The sequence below is a fragment of the Adiantum capillus-veneris genome, chromosome 2 (genome assembly GCF_014529385.1).
Source record: "Adiantum capillus-veneris isolate H3 chromosome 2, ASM1452938v2, whole genome shotgun sequence".
Classification (NCBI taxonomy): domain Eukaryota; kingdom Viridiplantae; phylum Streptophyta; class Polypodiopsida; order Polypodiales; family Pteridaceae; genus Adiantum; species Adiantum capillus-veneris.
Window position 1 is genome coordinate 62,534,503 of NC_140932.1, and position 23,602 is coordinate 62,558,104.

The window sequence follows — 23,602 nt, forward strand, 5'->3', positions numbered from 1 at the left end:
AATTCCCAAACCATGTTCTAAAGGCAATTTTAGAGATACCTTTCAAAAGGATATACACTTGGTGGTATCCTGAACAAAAATCTATCTTTGTATAGGACCTTGCCCCATGGAGTTGATCAAACAACTCATCCACTTGAAGTGGAGGATACTTGTTCTTGATGGTTATGTCGTTTACTCCACGATAATCTACACATATGCTCATAGTACCATCTTTCTTTTTTACCAATAGAATTGGTGATGCCCAAGGCAAAGTGCTAGGTCTAATCAAACCACGGGTGAGGTAGTCAGTCAACTGACTCTCAACCTCCTTGGTATCACTAGCACTCATATGATAAGGTGGTTTACTCACCGGTTTAGTGCCCAGTAGCACATCTATGCCATGCTCCACATCACATGTAGGGGGTAATCCTGGCAATAAATCACTTGATAATACATCACTATACTTCATGAGCAAGTGAGTGAGATTTTGTTGTGCAAAAGGAGAAATTAAACTAGAGTTATGATGGGATGTATAATCTTGTAATTCCTTCAATGTTTGTTTTACAATAGTATGCTCAATAGAATTAGAATTGATAGCACTTTCCTCTTTAGAATTATTAGCACTTTGCTTTTCATTAAAATTCATTGAACTTTGCATACCATAACTAGAATCCACAACACTTTTCTCTTGAGAATTCACAAGACTTGGAGACAAGAAGTAAGACAAAAGAACTTCATCTATTTGATTTGCTTTCTATAAAATAAAAAGCTTGGCTGTACATATAAGGAGTGCATTTATATGTACAGATGGTATATTTTTCTCACCAAGAAAAAGCACAGGTTTACCATTGGCGATAAAGGATAAGGAGTTTTCATAACTAGCGTGCAATGTGTTTCCTAAACCATGCACCCACTTCCGTCCTAAAACTACATTAGCATGATCCATGTTCATAACTTGAAATTCAAGGGTGATCATTGTATGATCTTGAACAATAAGCTCAACCCCTTGAACTACCATGTCCCATACTTCTTTATCATTTTCAAACATCCATTGTACCACATACTTGTGGGAGCAGGAAGTTTGTTTAAGCTTCAATTTCTTGACTAGCTTATAATTTAGGAAGTTATGAGTTGCCCCATCATCCACTAAAATATGAAAACATTGTCCGTTAACAGTGTCATGCATGCAAATCAACTCATGGGGGCCAAAGGCGGGCTACCACATTGAAGCTGACACACAACACTTGAGCTTTTCTTCCATATGAAGAACCTCTACAACACAATATTTATGAGATAAATCTAATGTGAGGCATTGCACCGTGTGTATGGCCTTTTTCTTCACCTTGTAAAAGAGGACAATCCTTCTTGTTATGCTGGTTCAATAGACATTTGAAACACAAATTGTTTTTCTTTGCATGCTGAAAATCAACAGTATCTTGTGATTGCTTAGACTTCTTAGCCTCTTGTGGGCATGAAGAGGTAGACTGTCTCTTGTTCCTCTTGGAATGTGTGGGAGATCTACCTCACCATTGGCTCTTAGCTGAATTTCTCTTAGCAGAAGTATTCCTAGAGTAGGAAGCATTTCCGTTCCTCTCTTGGTCATCATCATATCTTTGGGCATGACCGATGACTTCTTCCAAAGTTTTTGGATGTTGGGTCTTGACATGAAGACGATAGTCTTTGTCAAGACCCATATAAAACCCCGTATATTTTAGAATTCATCTAGACCTTCTAGTTTTAATATGATTTCCTGATACTTAGAAATATACTGAGTGAGAGAGAGGCCAAACATGCGGCATGCATCCCATGTTAACCAATTCTTATCCTCTTCATTAGAGTCCAAAAACTCTTTAGAAAAAGAAGCTTGAAATGCAGCCCAAGATGGAGGACGAGCATCTATTGGAAATGTCGTCCACCATTTATAGGCCTCGTCTTTAAGAGATAGACTTGTTTCCACAACTATCTTAATATATGGGGTTTGTCTCAGCCTATGAATATCATTCCATTTGTGTAAGAACATATTGACCGCATCCTTGTTGTGATCACGTTCTTCACCGTGAAGCTCAAGAATGGTGTATTCTTAAGTAATGCATTGCTACCTTCTGCATCTTTTGAAGCACTTGCCTCATGGACTCCTTGAGTCATGTGAGCTTGGGTTCCTTGAACCATGCCAGCTTCGGCTCCTTGAGCCGTCTGTAAGTTCATAAATTTCACAAGTAGCTTAGTAAGGTTTGTAACATTTGCATTTAATGCAGAGAGGTTGCGTTCAAGTACGCTTTGGCAATTTCCCAAAGTCTTGAAATTAGCCATAGAATATAATGGTCCTATATAGGAGAATTCATGGGAGATCTAGGCTTTGGGCCTCGCCTTTGTTGCCTCATACGCACACTAGGCGTTGGCAACCATTTACAGCTCCTGTTTAATGACAAAATTATGGCCTCTTTTGAGGTTAAAAGGTCTATTAAGCAACGATGTCCCCTAGCCCCCTTGCTTTTTGCCATCGGCTCGCATCCTCTGATTACAATGCTCGAAGTCAGTGCTACGCAAGGAGAGATTCAAGGTCTGGCATTACCTGGCAACGACCATCTACTGGCCAAAATGTTCGCAGATGATTCACTTCTATTCTTGAAGGTGTGCCCTCAAGTTGTCAGGAGAGCTCTGGAGATTGTGCAAACATTTCCTGTGGCACCGGGATCCAAGTGCAATATAGAGAAGTCAAGACTTATCTCCCTGTCAGAGAAAGACTCTTTTGACCCTGCAGTCTGGACAGGAGATATTATCTCAAAAGAGAGTGTATTCAGAAACCTGAGAGCCCCCATAGCGGTGGACGTAACCCACACGCAAAGATTTCAATGGGTCCTTGAAAAGATAAGCTAAAAAATGAGAAGATGGGAGTTTGTTCTCCTCCCCTTCCAAAGCCGGATTAGAGTGATTAATGCTTTATGATCCTGTATATTGCTTTCCTCAGCTCGGTGCTCAAGATGGCTAAGTGTAACTGGAAAGAATTCTTAAAACCAGTGAAGATTTCTTTGGAAGAACATGAAAACCTCCCAGCCATGGCAGTGGGCTAGATGGGAGGTAGTTGCTCGCCCGGTAGACCAAGGAGGGCTCGACATTCCAAACCCTATATCCCATGTTGAGGTCCTTTGTGCCAAATTTATGGTCTCATTGACTAACCACGACCAAGCTTTGGCTATCATGACCAAGGAAATTCTTGATGCAATAAAACTAGGATCAAAAGGGGGAAAGTGGAAGGGGGTTGTGATGCACGACAAACTTCTTGCCCCGAAGTGGTCTTATCTTAGATCTGATGGACTCTCAGGGGAACTGATGAGGAAGTGCAAAAGAGCAATTGAGGTTTTGGAATGGGGGGAAGCAACCAAATACTTTAAGAACTCCATTTTTCACTCGTCCTTTGGCTCTCTAAAATATTGGGGCCGCTCAAAGCCCCTATTGGATAGAAATGGCCATGAATGTGAATAATAAGGGGCTCGTTTGACTAGAGAAATTTTGGGATGGCAACAGGAAGTGTTGGAAAACTGCTGACTCTTTAGCCATCCAATTTCAACTGAATAGCTTTGAGATCTTGCTAGTTTATAGGGTGATGAAAGAGCTTGATAAGGTGGTGATGCCAATTTCTAAATCCAACTTTAAATGGGACGCTTGGAGATGGCGCGGGAGTAGCCTCTTTTGGAAACACATTCTAAAGGAATTTACCATGCATTAATGCACGAGGCTAATTGGTGTAGCCTCCTCAACAAATTATGGAAGAGGCACTGGACGGAAAAATGGTGGGAGGGAGTCATGGAGAACATTTGGAAGCCAAGGTGGCCCTAGTATATGAAGATATTTTGTGGAAAGTGATGTGGGGTGCTCTGCCAACGGGCGTAAAGATACAAGAAAGAGGAAACGGGTCTGATTGTTGCTCGGGGTGCAGAATAGCTATTGAAGACCTAGCCCACCTTTTCATGGGATGCCAAAAAATTAGTGGCATGGCTAGGAAAATATGCAAGTGGATTCAAACGACATGGCAAATTAAGTTGTTCAAGACTGATCTGTTCTTTGGTACTAACAGGTTGGGAAGTCTTGGTCTTCTTGTCTTCACTCAAATAATCAGGTACTACTTCTTTCACCAGATTTGGCAAGCAAGGAACCACCGCATGTTTGAGGGAGTTCTGGCTATGGCAAGCTTTTGTGAAATCATACAAGAGAGCAGAGTGACAATCCACATGATCGGAGAGAAACAAGCCTCATAGGACTGGTCTAGAACAATACATGTCATGATGACATCTTGTAATAAGTAAAGCCTAAGAGTAGTTGTGGTTTCTCTGTCGAGCAGAAAACTTGTAACCCTTTGACCCTCAAGGCTCGGTCTGAGCTCAAGGTTGGTGTATATTTTTGATGTTCTTAATACTATCCACTCACAATTGTGAGTTTTGCAAACAAAAAAAAAAAAAAACTTGCCTTTCTCTAAGGAATGAAAAGGAAGGGTGAAACTACTTCCTTGAAGTTTCTAGCTTTCCTTTCCTTCTAGCTTTCTTGTCAGCCCAAGTATGCTATCTTTCCTTGTTGTATACAACAAGGCTCAATAGCTTGCATGGTAAGGAGTTGGCCTCTTACCCTCATCGGGTAGGCTCACCCTCCTTCATGCAAGGGTTTAGAGAGCCTTCCTATGTGCACAACCAACGAAACCTCGATGTTGTAAAATTGCCAGTCGAGTTTACCTTGGTCTCTTGTCTTAGTTGTGCATTGTAGAGGTGTAGATCGAACGGATGCAATCGATGTTTTTCTATTTTCCTTCCCACGCTGTGCAGAGAACTTTGTGCTTGACTTCTTGTTGCTGCACTGTGGAGGGCATGCATCTGTCCTACCTGTTGCTTGCAAAACATGGGAGAGGAGATACGTGTCGTATACACATGCAACCCGCTTTTTTCTTTTCTCAAAATAGCTCGGATACCAATGAAACAACGAGAGTAATGCCGTGTGCTAATCTCCACCCAACCATGCTATCTTATAGCCTTTCCCTAGCATACACACTATCCAGCTGTGCCGGTGGCCTTGCTCGTAGGGCCCGTGTCCTTACGTTTGCATTAGAATATTATCTCCTTTAAATTTTAACATCAAAATCTCTTGCATATTCAATTTGAAGCATCATTTAGGCTTTATTATCTTTTAATTAGTGGCACAATTAGGAGAGCTCTTGAGTTGGCAAGCCAAGTTTGAGAAGAGAAGCTCGTGAGAAGAATTTAAAAATTGAAAGCTTATTTTGGAAGAGAAGCATTACATCTTGGAGAGTTCTTATCCTCAAAAGGATCACATACGTAATTTAATTCATGAGCATTTTTGGCCTGGCTAATTTGCGTCATCCTTCACAAATACTCGATAGTAGCGCTCCATGAGTATTATCTTAACTTCAAAAGCCAAAAAAGAAAGGATCACATGCGTTATTTAATGCGTGAGATTTGGCTAATTTGCACCATTCTTCAGGCATGCCCGATAGTAGCGCTGCATCACAAGGACCACTTTAGCTTCATGCTCATTGGTCCATTTTTTGCATCACCATCATGTGCTACTGATTTCCTTTCTCAGGAGATAGTGTGAGTGCTGTGCATTTGCTTCAGCTTCACTCTTGGGTGCTGCTATCTTGCGAGCTACAATAAACATGTGTCAAGTGTTTAACCCATGCCGTCTCAGCCTGTAGAACGCCAGTATCACTGGAGTATTGATTCAACTACTACTCTTGTGCGTGCCAAGCATTTTACTATCACGGCTTCTATAAAGCATACCCATCAACCCCTCAGTCTATTGTTTGGCTACACCTTGTATTAGTTATTTTAGCATTGCATTTTTTGCATTTGCAACCCCCCTGAACACAAGCATTTATTTGAGTTTTGCACAATGTCTACTACACCAAAAAGACAAGAAGAACACTCCATGATATTGAAAAAAACACCATAATACTTTGATGAAGAACTGGAGGAGAATGATTTGGAGGAGGCAATCATGGCCTACCAATGCCAAAATCTGCATTGGACGCCCTTGGAACAACTTTCACAACTTCGCATAGAAGACCTAGCAAGAACAATGTTATCTTTTGACACTCCGACATCGAAGACACATATGCAAAAGCACCATTTTTTATTTTGACCTATGCCTAGTGGACCACTATTCTCTAGGCAAGGTGTTTTGTCCTACACCCTTGTTTCATATGACTCTCAAGGGGAGGAGTTTTTTTGTCCTATGCCCTAGTTGACAATCTCTAGGGGAGGACGTACTTTTGTAGCCATACTTCCTGTGGGAGACACATACCCCAAGGAAATGGCTATGATGCTCATCTGTCTCACATATAGGAGTATTTTTGGGAATGTGAGCCATCCTCACACCATCGACAAAGCCTAGCCACACACATGGAAACACCCTCTACACTTGTCCCTATAGGGCCTACACACATGTTCACATGGGCTCCCTCAGTTACATCACTGATTATGTAATCACAAGATGCTCTCTCCATTCCTATATAAGAGCACACTTGTTGTTTCTTTCCTCTAAATTAATGCAATAGAGCTCTCTTTTCTCATATGGCTTATTTTCATTTCTATCCACCCTTACCCTTGTCGAAGTTTGAGAATGCTTTTGGTATTATTGTTGGTGGAGCCTGCGGTATTTGAATGTCAACATTACCTTTTCCCCAATGGTAGTAGAAGTATGTTGTCTTCTCCAAAATTTTGTCCAACTGCATGGAGAGGCTGAGCCGCAAGAGCAAGAGGTTCCACATCCTAACAATGATGAGCCATTAGATGAGGATGGGTATCTCGATAATTGAGATTTAGCTTCACGAGTAAGAGTTGCTATATTTTGATATTGTAGCATTCAAGCCGCTCAAAATTAGGCAAGGTGATGGATCAAGTATTTTTGGTATATAAGCAATCACGCTTCACAAACACGATAAGACCTCAAATCTAAAACCGGCAGCATTATTGCGGCTCAACAAAGGAGAATAGAAAGAGAAAAATTTTTGTGGACGGTAATAGCAGTGGGAATGTATGTGATAATGGGTTATCAGTAATATACGTGGTAATAGTCACGAATATATGTCTGTGACTATTACCTCAATAGTTATCACGTAGGTAATTGTGTATATTACCGCCATATGGCTTTTAAAAAAGAAAGATGGTCATTTGGGCCGCCCAAATGACCATCTTTACTTTTGAATAGCATAAAAGGGTGAAAGCATGGTTTGGTGGTACAACAAAAGTACCTATTTTACTTCTACCAATAAAAAAGTAGGGATTGGTAAAATTTTGATAGTTTAAATCAAAACTTTTCGGACCTTGTGTTTTTAGATTCTCCTTTTGAACATCTATCCATTGATATATAGTATGATAGGTAGTTTTTCATGTGACATGTAGAAATTGTAGCTCAATGATTGGCCAAAGTTGCTGTCAAGGACAGTCCTTTTTGTACCACCAAACCACGCTTTCACCCTTAATATCAAATAACAATTTCATATTGAAAAGTGTTCAAAAAATAATAATAAACTTTGAAATAATGACTCATACCTTACCTTTATAAATTGAAGCAAAAAAGAACAATACTTTAAATAAATTACAAATACAACTAAATGTTCAAATGAGGTTTATGTACAAAACATGAGTGTTTTTTTGTGCCACATTTACACTTGTAGAAGAGGAGTACATAAAAATATATATCTATCCTAATTCTCTTTGTCATCCTCCTCGTCCTCAACCTCTAGACCAACCAAAAACAAAAGAGATAAATCAATAAAAAAAATTAACTATTAATACAATAGTGACACCTCTTTAGATATCATCACAATCTCAATCGTGATACAACCAAGAGTACATTGCGGTAATCCGTGAATGAGTAACTATATATATAAACATGTATATTCTCTCCCTTCCTTTCCTCTCTCTCTCTCTCTCTCTCTCTCTCTCTCTCTCTCTCTCTCTCTCTATCATAATAACTAATATCTAATTCTCTTAAAGGATTTTCTCATGTTAAACTGATACATTTAATATAAGGGAAAATTGGATGCTTTGTAGCGTGCCAAAAAGTCTTTGCAAGCTCCTACATAGGAGAGGGCGAGCCCTTTTAGTAGGGGATGAGAGAGAAAAACACACACACTCATGAAATCCCCTTTACACAAAGGTCATAGTGGACACATGTTAGCTCCCTAGGCCAATTGCCCACAAGGTGCACGCAAATCCTATTGGATGGCCATAGAGGTGGACCAATGAGAATTAGGCTAGAGTAAATCTAGTTTAATTCATTTAAAAACACTTGATAAAAGAAACAATAAGAATTAAGCTCTCTAAAAGACTATTGGACAGTCTCCCAAGGGGTCCAATTCGCATTCGACAGCCCAATGGCTTGCCTGCTTCCTATTGGCCAGAAGACAAAGGGGTCCAATGAGAGTTTAGTTACATTATTTAATTACCTAAAGCTCTCACAAAAGGGGAAAGAGGGATCCATGTCACAAGACTATCACTTATGCTTCTTACTGCAATCCGGAAGTCTCGTTTGCCTCTCAAGGAGCGTCTGTTTCTTTGTCGTTGTTTGCTAGGAGTTTTTCCGGTTGGAACTCTCCTTGTGGCATGTTGCATTAGATCCTCTCGTTGTGTCAGTTTCTCCACTACCGATGAGATTGTCAAGCATTTGCTTTGGGATTGTCGCTACACCAAGGCTTTCCTTCGTCGCGTTTCTGCTTGTATCTACCTTCGATTTCCCTCTTTCTACAAACGATTCTGGTTGTTTGTCATTCTTCCGACTTCCCTCCAATGATTTGCCATATTCTTCACATGGGTCAAATTTTGGTCGCTATGGTCTTTGTGGCACCATCGCAATCTCCACATGTTTCACCGGCATGAGACAAATCCTTTTCCATCGTTCAAGATTTTGTTGAGGCAATCGTTACACATTGCCTTCATGTTTTCTTTTAGCGCTTTCACATCGCTGAACACTTCTTAATCAAAACAAATTTACAAAAAAAAGTGTCAGTTGGGGGGGGGGGGTTGCTTAAGATATACTTTTCCAAATGTAAAGATTGCAAAAAAAAAAAAAAACTTTTCTAAATAAGAAAAATTGTACGTTTTGGCGATTTGGCCAACCAAGGATGTGGACATTTACATTGATGACCCTAGTCACGATATAGCTAACTATGCAATTACAATTGGATTTTGTGGATGCCAAAATTTGCACAAACATCAAAACTGGATCTACTTGTGGAAAATTCCACTTTTTGGGCCTCAAAACAAGACTTTGAAGTCCATATGTAACCAAGCTTCCCTCTTAAGGGGCCCATATAGGGTTAATGCACACAAATGTGGCCAAAGGCTAAACAATCTTTTGCCTTTGCACATTTCAAGACTACAACTATAGTAATAGGAGCTCCTCGCTCTCGATTCTCTGCCTGTCAAGTACAAATTGAGTTGGGTTACAATTGGTTAAGGTAGAATCAAATAGACTTATGGTTTTTTCTAACCATACCGCATCATGTAGCGAGAACTTGCAATTTAAAATATATATGTGAAGCTAATGCTATAAACTAATTTTAAAGTACATTAGCTTCAACATCAGCATCATGGCCCAATAAAAGAGGACAGAGTCAAAGCTGAAGACGGGATTTGAATGCACATGAGAACATAGATGTTAGAATAGTAAACACTTCATGACAAAGAGACCTTCGAAGCCTATAACAAAAAAATTATAATTGGGTCCTCTTCATAGAAAATGGTGTCTTCCTTGATAAAACCTATCAAATTTGTAACCAAATTGAGTGACGTGTCATTGGCAATCACACATACTTTTACCGTAGAATGACTTGAAGAGGCTATATGAATTGATGAAAACCATGCGTGAAGATGGATTGACTTAGATGAAATCTCTCAAGAAATAATAGCAACATCTTTCAAATGGAAAACATGGTAATGAAGCTCACAAATGTGTACAAAAGGTCGAATTTCCTAATGCATATCACACATACATCCAAAGGAAACTGATGACCATACATTAACAGTATCAAGTGACCATAATTCAAGTCATAGATACCTGGACTTCAAAATACAATCATGTTAGAGCTTAAAGGGGAGAACAAGCATCTAGCGTACGGAGTATTCTAGGGCACTACATCTTGGACATTTTAGGGAACCAGTTTTACCATCTATGTGCTTTATTAAGGCTGACGAATGCACATCCACATCTTCCACCCCAAGTGCATCCTGGACAGTTGTGCCAAAAAACTCTAAGGTGGTAGGACCTGAATTACGAGAGAAACTCCTATGCGACCAACGTTGAAAATATGGTTGTAGGAATGTACATGAAGATGGAGAAGATGAAGGAGAAGCCCAAGAGAACACAACACAGGAAGATGTCTTATTGACAATGCTAATACGAAGATAAGGCTTGCCCTAGAGTGATGGGCGTATACACAAACCAAGGCATAAAAACGTCCTAGTGTCCCGATGGTTCTAAGTGTGTTCACACACCTCAAAACCTTGGCACTCCCCTCGAATGATTTCTTTCCAAGTTAAGGGCTGAGGTAAAAACGTCCTAGTGCCCCGGTGGATCTAAGCGTGTTCACACACCTCAAGACCTTGGAACTCCCCTAGAATGATTTCTTTCCAAGTTAAGGGCCGAGGATGAGGCTTGAAGAACAACTTTTGAAACAGATTGAGATATTAGCCACTAAAGGAAAGCAGGCTCGTTTCAGAAGCAAAAGGCCCAGATACCTTTGAACCTGTAAATCCACTGAAGGCCAGACATTACAGCTTTTGGCTTTTAGAGCAAAGTGCTTGCGGTTGCTTCTTCTCAAAGCACTTTAAGAGAAAATTAATGGATATATCATGCTGAGGACGGCCAAAATAAGTGGAATTATGCTGTCCGGGATCATGGTAGCAGGAAATCCTGAATCTCACCTCAAGTCTGTCGTGCTTAAAAACTCTTGCCAATTTTCGACTCTTAAAAAAGAGCTAGAGTTGTTTGATTGTTTTCTATTACATTCCCTTCAAGTAGATGTCATATGGAGACAATGGAGTCCCCAAGGTGAAGAAAACATAAGAAGCCAATTGCACGGTGGAACCGCAATAACACAGTGGGATTTGTTTATTGTAAAGATAAGTAAATGCAAAGAGACACTGCAGTACAATATGAACATTGTCGATTACAGGCCAAGCGGGTAGACACAAAGATAGCCCAAGCTTCAGGAAAAGCTATGCCATTTTTTTATTTACATTACATCAAACTCCCCAAATCACCGTCATTTTCATGGAGGTTAATTAGCTGTACATCTCCGAGGATCGCTGAATAGGTAAATGCTATTTACACAGTTTTTCTTTGCTTGCATCTGCACAAAAAAATCTCAACTTGGGGTGGTAGACACTATGGCACATTAAGAGATCCCTTGAGTAATCATGAAGTGAGATTGAGAATCCAGGCCGCCGCCACTGGCTGTTGGCAGAATGTGGCGTCCAGCATTCATGCGCACAAACATAGCAAGATGTCAATCTCTTCCATACGCCCGCCATTGCATTGTGATTCTTATACCTACTCAAATATCTCCTGTGCTTCTATTATGCTGTGCTGGCTGAAACTCAAAAGAACAAAGGTTGCACCGATAAGTACTCCATTAAAACTATAATGATAATGAAGGCAAAGTATGCGTTCATATACGTGTTTCATAAACTCAATGAAAGATGCAACATGTCCTTACTGATCGTCTTTGGAAATTCGGTAATATTTTTCTGCATGTTGACGTTGTCCAATAAGCTGTGCAAATCTCTCATCATGTGTAATAACAATCAGTTGGAAATTTTCCTGTCCTTTGCGGTCTTCCATGATCCTAAACGAAGAAAAGAAGTCATTTCAAGAAGAGCAAACTAAGCCATAGATTGAGCTTGCTCGTATGTTTTGCAAACGTTTGTTACTTAACAAGCTTGAACATAACTCGATTTTTTGAAATCATTAAGACTAAAGAGAGTCCAGATTTTGTAGGCAAGTTTTCAGGCTCATGAGCAAGGAAGCGAGTATAAGAAGTGAAAGCTAGTAAATGACACTGTTTTTGTGACAGATAGTGGATTTACCTACATATTTGGCTTGCATTTATGGAGACATATGTTTCATTCAATCCCTTTGAAGAATACACCTATGCATAGCAGCAATACAATGCATAATATATTTACAATATACAATTTGACGTTTTTTCTGCCTATAGTCCGTAGTATTGATTAGAAACATGTACGCCTACATATTTGGCTTGCATTTATGGAGACATTGCATAGCAGCAATACAATACGTAATATATTTACAATATACAACTTGACGTTTTTCCCCCCTATATATTTGGCTTACATTTATGGAGACATTGCATAGCAGCAATACAATACGTAATATATTTACAATATACAACTTGACGTTTTTCCCCCCTATATATTTGGCTTACATTTATGGAGACATTGCATAGCAGCAATACAATACGTAATATATTTACAATATACAACTTGACGTTTTTCCCCCCTATAGTCCGTAGTATTGATTAGAAACATGTACGCCATTTTACCATGGTAAACTCGTAGTGACACGTTATGGACAGCCCATACAGATAAATGACTGACCTCTACTCTGCCTTTTTTTGTTGATGGCGATAGGCTTTTTATGGTTTTTCTCTCTTTCTCTTGGAAGTTAAGTTTCGAATCTTGATCATTTGGTTACCTAAAGTTGAAAGTTGAATCTAATGATGGATTTTGTCATTTCATATACTTCATAATACATATATCATACCTAACTTATGCCTAGGGCTATTTAAGAAAATTCTATGACAAAATAACCATCGTTTTCATTTGGGGTCCAACAAGGCGTCTAGTGCATGTATTACAACATATTAGACATCATCTCCCATACCTAGCTGCTGCACCTATGTGTATGCACGTGCTTCCAAGTTCCCATATATTTCAATCTTTTCCCTAAACAAATTTGTGCCTTTCACAAAGAAACATTCCCACCTTAGAAGGGCTGCAGCTAGACTTTCGGCATTACGCCCATCCAAATTCGTTGTCGGTTCATCAAGAGCTAAAATCCCACAACTGAGGCAGAAAGTTTCTGCCAAAGCTAGGCGGATAATCAACGAAGCAAGAACCTGTAATTCTGTTCCACCAATGAGCATAAACTATCCACCATTCACTATCTAAGGGACCTGCTAGTGATGGAGCTTGCAAACATGTGAATACCTTTTGTCCTGCACTGCAGCGTCCACGCATTTCTAGCTCTGCATCTCCACTTTGCATCACCACCTGAATAAGCATCAAAGAGTGAGCACCGATAATCTGTCAAAGCTTTGTTAAGTGTTGAGAAAGCTTAAACCAAAACAGAGGGAAAGTCCCAGGTTAGTCTAAGAATGAAATTTGCACCTCCCAACACATGGTTATTGTTTCAAGGCCTGTTGAGCACACCCACAAAATGCTGCATAAATGTTACAAGGGCTCTTACCCTTCTTATCAAAGGAAAAAGGAAATTGTATTGAAGTGGTCCCATAGATTGCTATGCTATCCTACACTAAGGGATGATTCAAGTCTGTGAGATATATACAAAAAAATGTTCATCCCTAATGCAGCTGATATGGAAAGTAAGCCATGGACCAATCACATGGAAAATAATGCCACTTCACTCCATCTACACTAGTCTTAAGTAAGATATCAAAGTGTACCCCAAGATCTGTTAACTGACGAGTGCTGTGCAGCAGACCTCAAAAACCTAGAAGACGCACAGCTTACGGATCAATCATAGCCAGTGTGTCTGAGGTAGGGGAGGGCTCTCCCCTCAAATGTACAAAAGGGCATAATTGGACGGTGCATTAGCATACAGTGTTGTGGCATAAAGTACCCTCCATTGAAAATACAAAACATTCTTTTGAAGCATACAAAAGAAAAGCGATCTGTCTGTAATATGGTGGTATTTTTGTATGGTATTCTACTATATTCTGACTGCACCATATGGGCATTTGTAAGAAAATGGAACTTCCACGGTAAGCCTCCCAACAAAAAGTCCAATACAGAAGATCTGATCTCTGGGCTGCAGTAACCGTCTGTGCAATCCATACAAGCATGCCCTAGAAGTAATCACATGGCGCCAGCATAAAGATGAAGTCCCTACAAAATAAGAAGAGGACCCAAAGCATGAGCGCTGAGATTATCTTGCATAAAGACCCACTTTGGTTAGCAACCAACTAATACGACGCCACACCATGTGGCCTCAGACATATCCAAAGGCAGTGCTTGGGGACCTGCCAAAACCATTGCTGATGTGTGGCCAACATCGCACTCTGAGACACATAGGCCTCCCGAATGCGACTCTGCAAAAATCAAGAGGAATGCATAGCTGCAGGTCCCGTACTCCCGTGCTTCAAACTCCTGAGCCAAACAAAGAGTAATGTCACATTTATAACAATTGTTGCCGAACCTCGTGGGTACCAAGGCAGCTAACTGAGTACTGGTACTGCCGTCCTTGTCAAGCGTGCCTTTGCCGTTGTCCTCTAGCGAACTCATGCATTTGCTTTTAGCTTCACAATCTTGAGCCAAACAAAGCAACGTTTTCCTTGAGGGCTTTTGTCGAGCACAGGCCGCTAGAGGATCTACTATCCATAGCCAATGGTTGGTATTGGTTCGTCGGCATCGCTTGAGGCCACCATGGGAACCACCTCGTCTTTGCCATTTGGGTCTCTTATGCCATGCATGTCAAGGAGCCACAAATGGTGAACCCCCCGCTGCCTTAAGCTTTTCAAAACGCAATTGTGTGCAATCCTTGCCGGCATCACCCAGAGCCTCGTAGCGTTGCCCAATCTTCTGCGCAGTTAGGAAGAAAGCAGTTGCCGTCTATAGGGCGTTCCACAACGTAGCGGGAGCATGTCCTGGGAAGGACCTCTCAGCACACACAGGGAGCGCAAATCTATTGCCTTAACACTGTTTCGAAATGCTGGTCCAGAGTTGCAGCAGTATTACTTCAGCTGGCTTTCAAAAGTCTTTGCCGAAGCACCCTTCAGAGAGATTACATATCGTCCTCGGAGGTCAAATATGATCTATGGGACCAAACAAAAACATTACACTGTGGCTCCGTCACATGACTGATACAACTCATGTAGGTGGGGCATTCACAGGGGATGGTAAATTCTAGCTTTGGGAGAAATCATATTGAGGGATGCACTAGCCATCTAACTTAAGATGGGAATAGGGAGGGATAAAGTGAGAAGAGAATCCTAAGGGGTGTTTTCTACCAGTTGCAACAGGGGCTTCTTAGGAGTTGGGATCGACAGCACTGTATTAGATGCCAATGAGAGGCCATCAAAAAAGGCAGCTAAGGCACAAGAAGAATTGAAGAAGATACAAGCTCAAACTGAGGCTAAGGAGCGACAACAACGTATTAGATGCCAACGAGAGGCCAACCTTGAAGTTACACATGCATTTCAAGTTGAATGATAGCTCGTCCATTCCGGTAGACTGCTCGCTTGCTTTGAGTTTGCTTTGTGTCAATTCCTCGGCAATCCAGAGCTTCGTGCATCTTCTTAAGCTCGCTTGCTTTGAGTTTGAGTTGCTTGGTTGTCAATTCCTCGGCAATCCAGAGCTTCATTCCCTTGAGGAGGCGTGATTGGTGCAGCAGCTTCAAACCCTCCTCTTTGTCCTTGAAGGTAAGTGTGCACTGCCCAGAGGGCAAGCGCCTATTTGTGTCATTGATCCAAGAGACTATGCTTGGCTCGATATTGACTGGTTGGAGTATGTCATTGAGCTTGATGATCGCTCCTTCAAGAGTGTCCTTGTCGGTACACCATGGTGATGGGAGTCATCCAATCCTAACTTTAAGACCAAGAAAGTCTCGTAGTTGACGTTCTTGAAGGGCCGCTTGTAGCTCGGTGCCGATCTTCTTCGTGATTCCATGTGTTACTTCTTGGACTTCCTTTTGGACGATCGTGATAGACTCCCTAAGTGAGGATTCCACCTCTCGTGCTTTTGCAATGAGAGCTTGACTCTCCACTTCCTGTGCATTTTCAAGCTTCTGGAGGCGTTGTTTGAGGGCTGAATTTTCTCCAATGAGATCAAGGATCTCGGCCTCAAGGGCTGAGATTCTAGCTTATTGGCGAGCAATAGGGTCCTTTCGAGGTGCGGTTGCTACAGCAAGAAAGCTCTTGCGAGGATGAGGGGCTGGTGTGCCTGGGGGTAAGACATGGCGTCGACTTCCACTATGTAGATCTCAAGTAGACCCACAACCAACCACTTAGGCCTGTGTGAATCCCCTCCTTGTAGACCCAACTTTAGGGTTCTCCTTTTTCGATTTGAGTAGCGATACGCTTTTTCAAGAGATAGATGTCTCTGTCGATGCAGGGCGAGAATCTCCGGATTGCGAGGTCGAGAGGGAGTGAGGATACTGACTGTGAGCTCACCATGAATGAAGTTGGTTGTTGTCAAGAAGTGCGGAGTGTGGGCTAGGAAAGCGCCGGGCCTCTGACTATGAGAGTTCGCAACAAAATCAAGCAAGTCGTAGAAGATTTGAAGCTAAAAACACACTCAAAAAGAACAAAACTCCAACCATGAAAGCATTACTTTGAAAAAGAGCCAAGATCAACTCAAAACTCTTGTGTGTGTGTGTGTGTGTGTGTGTGATGATTTGGTATAGCCTCGATGCCAATTGCAATAGTTGCAATGCTCTTTCGCCCTAATAAAAACCCTAAACAAACGCATCAATTCTACGTCGTAACCATTTCATGGAGGCTTCAGAACTTCATTATACATTCCCAAGTAGGTATTTGAAGAGGGGAAGCCCTAATTGGTGACCTCCCAGCCTCGAATACACGGTTGGAACAGCACAGGACTGCACTAGCAGACCATAGGTGTAGGCTTTGTGCCCCTTCACAGAGGAGCTCAAAGTGTTGATATTGTACTTCTAAAATGTTCCTTCCCTCCTAATAGTCACGGCACTGTGAGTGATGTGGCATTTTAAGCGATCTTTGACAAGTTTTTGTCATTTTTAGCCCAAAAATGTCCGTTTCCTTTGTAAAAAGCCCAAACAAGCTAGGAAAAATCCTTAAAATTGTGGAAAAAATCCCATTGGGCTTAAATTTCACCTTGAACCTCATTCTACCACTTGGCAAGTACTCTAGATGCATCTTATACACCCGCGCATAAAGCCTACTATTTTTTACAGAGATCACCCGCATTGAACTTTCTAGGCAAAACGAGCGTGCCACTTCGATACACTTCACGTTTGTACATTTCTAAAGCAAGCTAAGCATGTTTTAATGTGATAAAACACGTGTCAATGCCACGTCCAGGGCCTCGCCTGCCCGGCAAGGTATGTACAAGATTGCAACGGTGGCATCTGTTTTCACATATATCACACTATGTATATCATAGCATTTTGTCCCACATAACAAAAGCATTGAGAGTGAGGTAAATTAACAGTTCCTGCTAGGGTTGAAAGAGAAAATGAAATGAAATGATATATTGTCTTCAAAAGGCCAAAGTGACCTATGAGACAATAGAGTTCGCAAATGGTAAATCTGATACAATGTCTGTGTAAAAGACTGAAAAACTGAAAATAACCTAAAGTGAAATGAAATGAAATGGAATGAAATGAAAGGCTGAAATGCTGGGATTAAGATCTTATCCTATGATATCCAGCATCAGTCGTTGGCGAAGCTCATCAATGTCCTCCTCATTGAGTACTCTGACTAGGCCTCTCCCATGTCGTGCCAGAACAATCCGGACCCTCTGATGCAGCCTCCACCGATGTCTCGATGACCCTCATAGTCGTGCGTGTTTGGATCTCCCAAGCTCAATGGCTTTGTCAATCAGTGTACCCTCGTACAGGTCGACTCTGAAGTCTGCTATGATGCCTGCTCATCTGAATGTCACGTATGTAGACTGAAGAAATCAGTGATCTCCCTTCGTGTCTCCTTCTGCCTAGTCTCCTCAAGAGGCTCTCCCTATGTCTGCGCAGCTCCCATAAAAATAGCCAAGGCATCTCTGATCTTGATATCTCATAACTCTGGCAGTGGTCCAAAACCCTCTCTGAATAGGCAGTGGTATCTCATAGTAGACTGGGCAGTGACATATGCTATGCAACTCTATCTCTGGCTCTATATGGCATAACTGACAAATCTTGGCCTCTGCTGGTACTTTTCTGTATCTGCCAGCCTCAATCTCTAACTGATGTGATGATGTGCGCATCTGTCCAATAACACATCGTAATCCATGGGATAGATGAGTGTCCATGTAGGCGGGTCTGGTCACAAAACAATCCTCTGTAAGATCTAGGAGATGCTCTCTGTAGAAAGCCATCTTCATGCCAAACACACGCATAGGCTGTATCGATGTCCTCCTAGTGTCTAACTGAATCAAGTCTCGTCTGATGAGCTGAGTGATCTCGGTCCGTGTGAGAGACGAGGGTGCAGGGTGCGTCCAGCGAATACTGGAAAGGGGCTAATCTATCCATGTCAAAACCATGCAACTTGAACCAAGTTGTCATCTGTGCATACCAACAAGAGGTGTCTCCCTGTGAGCCAAGCTGTTGAGAAGACTCCAAAGCTAGATGGGCATATCCGTCTCTGGGAAGATCCCAAATACTGTGTATGAAAGAAACTGATCTGGTAAGTGCTTCGATCCTTAGTGGGGAGCAGTGAGCTCTGCACGGATAATCTCATGTGATATAGAGGCCTTTGCCCTAATCATTCGAGAAATCATAGAGATCAGAGGACTCTCCATGCATTTCCATCCATCAGTACTGCAAGCCCGCCTATGGAGGTCCATTGATGGCCCCCATATCTGCACCCCATAGAGCATAGCTGATGTGACCAAAGTGTCGAAAAGCCATAGTTTTGTTCGAGGTTCCTGAACCTGCATCTACGAACACATCCTTTCCATCTTCCCTAAAGCCACATATGCTCTCGTTAGCCTAGCCTCTGTTGCTCTCCTCAAAGAAAACACTGGGCCACTAAAGACCACACCAAGGTAAGTGTATGCATTTGTATACTCCTTCGTCTCCTGACCATATGCAAAGGTAGGTGCAAATCGCCTGACCCAGTGTGGGGTGGTGTTGAGCACAATAACCTTGGTCTTGCCAAGGTTCACCGATAAGCCGCTATCACTAGCAAATGTGTGCAATATATCCAAACGTCGTTGCATTCCCTCTGGTGAATCTTTGATCAACACAATATCATCTGCATATACTAGCAATGAGATCCAAGTCCCCGCTAACTGTGCTCCTCCGTCGCCTCCCCTCTCAATGTAATCTGAAACCTCATCCACATACATACCAAATAAAGTAGGGGAGAGTGCACAACCCTGTTTCACCCCAATAGTGGAGTGAAAAAACTCAAACACCCCCTCGGGAGTGCGGACCTGAGTCACAACTATCTTGTACAGGGCCATGATCCGCCAAATCTGCTCTATGGGTACACCCATCTCCTGTAACCTGTGCATCACTCGAGCTCTAGGAACCGTGTCAAATGCTTTGCGGCAATCCACAAAAGTACAGTAAATGTCACGAGGACGTGGCACCTGCTAACCTTAGTTGTTTGTTTCTTTCCAATGATTTTTGATTAATATTTGAGACCCTCTTTTTGAAGTTGCAAATGGTCGGACATTATATGGCCAATGTGAACGGTAGTTTCACCCGCAGACGGAAAGTTGGTTGGAACTGGAACTCGTAAAGTAAAAGGATGTCTAGGCTGAGTTCAAGATCATGTAGGTCCCCCCGTCGCACTTAGCAAGTTGGTGGATACTAGGAAGTGAACGCAATAAAAGCATAAAGTCAAGGTGGGATCACCAACAGAAAGTATCCGACAGTTGGGCCACATTGCACTTTAGGATGCGGTCCCAATGAGGATAGATGGTCAGAAGACCAGTGGGAACCCAACGGAAGCATCTCCTAAAAATTAGGGAACTGCTATTTTGGGCCGTGAAATGTGTTCGCGTCATTACCTTCGGCATGACCAAGGGAACATTTTATTACTTTGCTGCAAAGTCAACAGAGGCACCAGTTGAGAGATTTTTTAGCAGGAAGCCCAATGCGAGGAAATTGTATGCATGAGTGCCAAGTGGCACTTTTTGGCCAATTTACCAAGTTTGCGAGAACAAAACTCGTAACTGACTTTTTGGAGCAGTTTTGGAGGTTGATAACTGTGATTTTTAACCATTTCTCTCCATTTTTGAGCTTCCCATGACTTTATCTAGGTCTGAGGGGCTCATTTGCAGCATTGGAAGGCATCAGATGCGTGTTTACAGGGCTGTTTTTCTGCGTTTTCAGCGATACGCAGGTTTTGGCAGCCATGGAAATCTTCCCCTTTTTGCATCTATTTGTTCACAGATGCATTACAGGTCAAGGGTAGCAGAGGGGGCGCTCGATTTATGCTGGGGGGATACTTCATTGAGAACCTGTCACAGGTTAAGAAGGTATGGAGTGCTTTCTTTCCCTCTCATGTACAGTATGGTGCTAGGAGTGATGACTTGTACACTACACACTGCTCTATCTCTCCCCTACGTGCAGTTATGTGATGCCCCACAAGAGGGCTCTTCATTTGACTGATGTACAACTGTGTGGTTTCATGCTTTTGTACTGAGGCAAGAGCCTCCTTGAGCAGGAATAGGGGTAGCTAGCTGCTACTCCAAAGCAGGCATCAATGAGGGTCATAACCTCACCGTACAGGTGCAAATTCAGCACTGTGTATGCGCAGAAAATTGACTGTTTTTCAGCCATACGAACGCTAGAACCTTTGGGAATCGTGCCCCACTGGCAGAGAACAGTCGGGGGATTGTTTGGGGCTGAAAACAGGGCAAAAACCAGTAAATACAGCGAGCTGAATTTACTGTTTTTGGGCTGGAATCAGAGGGTTTATGCCAGTGGAAGTGAGTTCCAGTAGGGGAATTGGTTTGACGCAAGTTTTGGGGTTGTTATGCTGCCGAAATTTGGCCAAATCAAGTGGTATCTAGTTGGATATAGACAAAGGATTCCTAGGACTCTACTTTGTAAATTTACCCTCTCAAAGTATAAAGAAATACCGAAAGGGGCGCCAATTTTGGGGCCTACAGGTTGTCGCCGTCTACTCGGAGCATTCTAGCTTCCGAGCCGTGTGTGCGCTAAAGTGTTAATTCCCGTCCTAGGTTCTATTTGCAAAGTGCTTTGTGTGTGTGTCTAAAGTAAAGAATTTCGGGTGAAAGCCAAAAGCCTACCGCCCTACAAGCCGGTTTCAAGGTTCCGTTGCCGGGACATCAATCACTTTTTCCTCAAAGAGTCAGCCTCGGTTGTTTTGGGTAAAGACACAGAGTACTAGAACGCGGGATTACACTATGGCCGACAAAGGGAAGGGCATTATGGAAGAGGATTCCTCTTCACAAGATAGACAGAAAATTCCGCATGTACGCCCTGCTAAAAAGTGGTCAAATTAGGGCTGATTTTCTGCTGCGTTTTTAGGGTTTGCAAATATGAACCAAGATGAGATAGGAAGAGGTCTCACGGTGGTAGATTGGCCACTAGATCTCCTGCGGAAGTGATGTGGGTCTGCCAGGTGACACGTTGCTTGCCAATTATCTGAGGCGATTCTTTGATGCATTGGTAAATCATCTTCAAATTTGAGCTTACTTGGTTGTGGGTGGTACGTCACAAGTTGTGGAATTATGCTCGTTTGCAGAGGCAAGAGCCTCTTGCACAGGTAAATAGTTAAGGGACAGGTTGCAAGATGCTATGTGGTGAAGTTCAAGAACTATCCACCTATGGATGAAAAGTGGATGGAAGAGCATTAACTCTCAAAGTCACCAAATGTATTGCAGCTTTACCTTGAGGCCTTTGGGTTACAGCCTACATATGCCCAACCCAATGTCTGCAAAGGAGGGGTAATGATAGACCTAGCACATCAAATGTACTCATGGATTCAGTGCAACAGCAGTGTACATTTTGATAAAAGTATGAAGGTCTCATTAAGTCATTTGTACATATGTTTTGACAGTCTTTCTTACGGATACATGCGATGATAAAAGGGTGCTTACATCTATGGCATGTATTTATGGTATGCAATCGAGCAAGGTTTGCGATTTCAAGAGGGTATGTCACGAGGACGTGGCAACTGCTAACCTTAGTTGTTGGTTTCTTTCCAATGATTTTTCATTAATATTTGAGACCCTCTTTTTGAAGTTGCAAATGGTCGGACATTGTATGGCCAATGTGAACGGTAGTTTCACCCGCAGACGGGAAGTTGGTTGGCACTGGAACTCGTAAAGTAAAAGGATGTCTAGGCTCAGTTCAACATCATGTAAGTCCCTCTGTCGCACTTAGCAAGTTGGTGGATACTAGGAAGTGAACTCAATAAAGGCATAAAGTCAACGTGGCATCACCAACAGAAAGTATCCGACAGTTGGCCAACATTGCACTTTTGGATGCGGTCCCAATGAGGATAGATGGTCAGATGACCAGTGGGAGCCCAACGGAAGCATCTCCTAAGAATTAGGGAACTGCTATTTTGGGCGTGAAATGTGTTCGCGTCATTACCTTCAGTATGACCAAGGGAACATTTTATTACTCTGCTGCAAAGTCAACTGATGCACCAGTTGAGAGATTTTTTAGCGGGAAGCCCAATGCGAGGAAATTGCATGCATGAGTGCCAAGTGACACTTTTTGGCCAATTTACTAAGTTTGGGAGAACAAAACTCGTAACTGACTTTTTGGAGCAGTTTTGGAGGCTGATAACTGTGATTTTCAGCCATTTCTCTCCATTTTTGAGCTTTCCATGACTTTATCTAGGTCCGAGGGGCTCATTTTCAGCATTGGAAGGCATCAGATGCGTGTTTACAGAGCTGTTTTGCTGCGTTTTCAGCGATACGCAGGTTTTGGCAGCCATGGAAATCTTCCCCTTTTTGCATCTATTTGTTCACAGATGCATTACACGTCAAGGACAGCAGAGTGGACGCTCGATTTATGCTGGGGGGATACTTCATTGAGAACCTGTCACAGGTTAAGAGCTATGGAGTGCTTTCTTTCCCTCTCATGTACACTGTGGTGCTAGAAGTGATGACCTGCACACTATACACTGCTCTCTCTCTCCCCTAGGTGCAGTTATGTGATGCCCCACAAGAGGGCTCTTCATTTGACTGATGTACAGCTGTGTGGTTTCATGCTTTTGTGCCGAGGCAAGAGCCTCCTTGAGCAGGAACAGGGGCAGCTAGCTGCTACTCCAAAGTAAGCACCAGTGAGGGTCATAACCTCACCGTACAGGTGTAAACTCAGCGTTGTGTATGCGCAGAAAATTGACTGTTTTTCAGCCATACGGACGCAAGAACCTTTGGGAATCGTACCCCACTGGCAGAGAACAGTTCGGGGACTGTTTGGGGCTGAAAACAGGGCAAAAACTAGTAAATACAACGAGCTGAATTTACTGTGTTTGGGCTGGAATAAGAGGGTTTATGCCAGTGGAAGTGAGTTCGAGCAGGGGAATTGGTTTCACGCAAGTTTTGGGGTTGTTATGCTGCCGAAATTTGGCCAAATCAAGTGGTATCTAGTTGGATATAGACAAAGGATTCCCAGGACTCTACTTTGTAAATTTACGCTCTCAAAGTATAAAGAAATACCGAAAGGG

The 23,602-nt window shown here is 42.3% G+C and overlaps 1 protein-coding gene across 2 annotated transcripts in view; it reads right to left on the reverse strand.

Moving 5' to 3' along the window:
• Positions 1–11,133: 11,133 nt before the first annotated feature.
• The window catches only part of RAD50 (DNA repair-recombination protein (RAD50)), a 217,930-nt gene continuing 205,461 nt past the window's right edge, over positions 11,134–23,602 (reverse strand). Inside the window, exons 24-27 of one of the 2 annotated variants that reach the window (XM_086485806.1) lie at positions 13,221–13,283; positions 12,996–13,129; positions 11,708–11,836; positions 11,134–11,581 (exon numbers count right to left, since the gene is read on the reverse strand). In XM_086485806.1, the coding sequence (XP_086341932.1) occupies positions 11,542–11,581; positions 11,708–11,836; positions 12,996–13,129; positions 13,221–13,283 (366 nt within the window). In that variant the 3' untranslated portion in view covers positions 11,134–11,541. Of the gene's footprint in view, positions 11,582–11,707; positions 11,837–12,995; positions 13,138–13,220; positions 13,284–23,602 lie in introns of those variants that run through there. The other variant, XR_015184709.1, reaches the window with a different exon arrangement.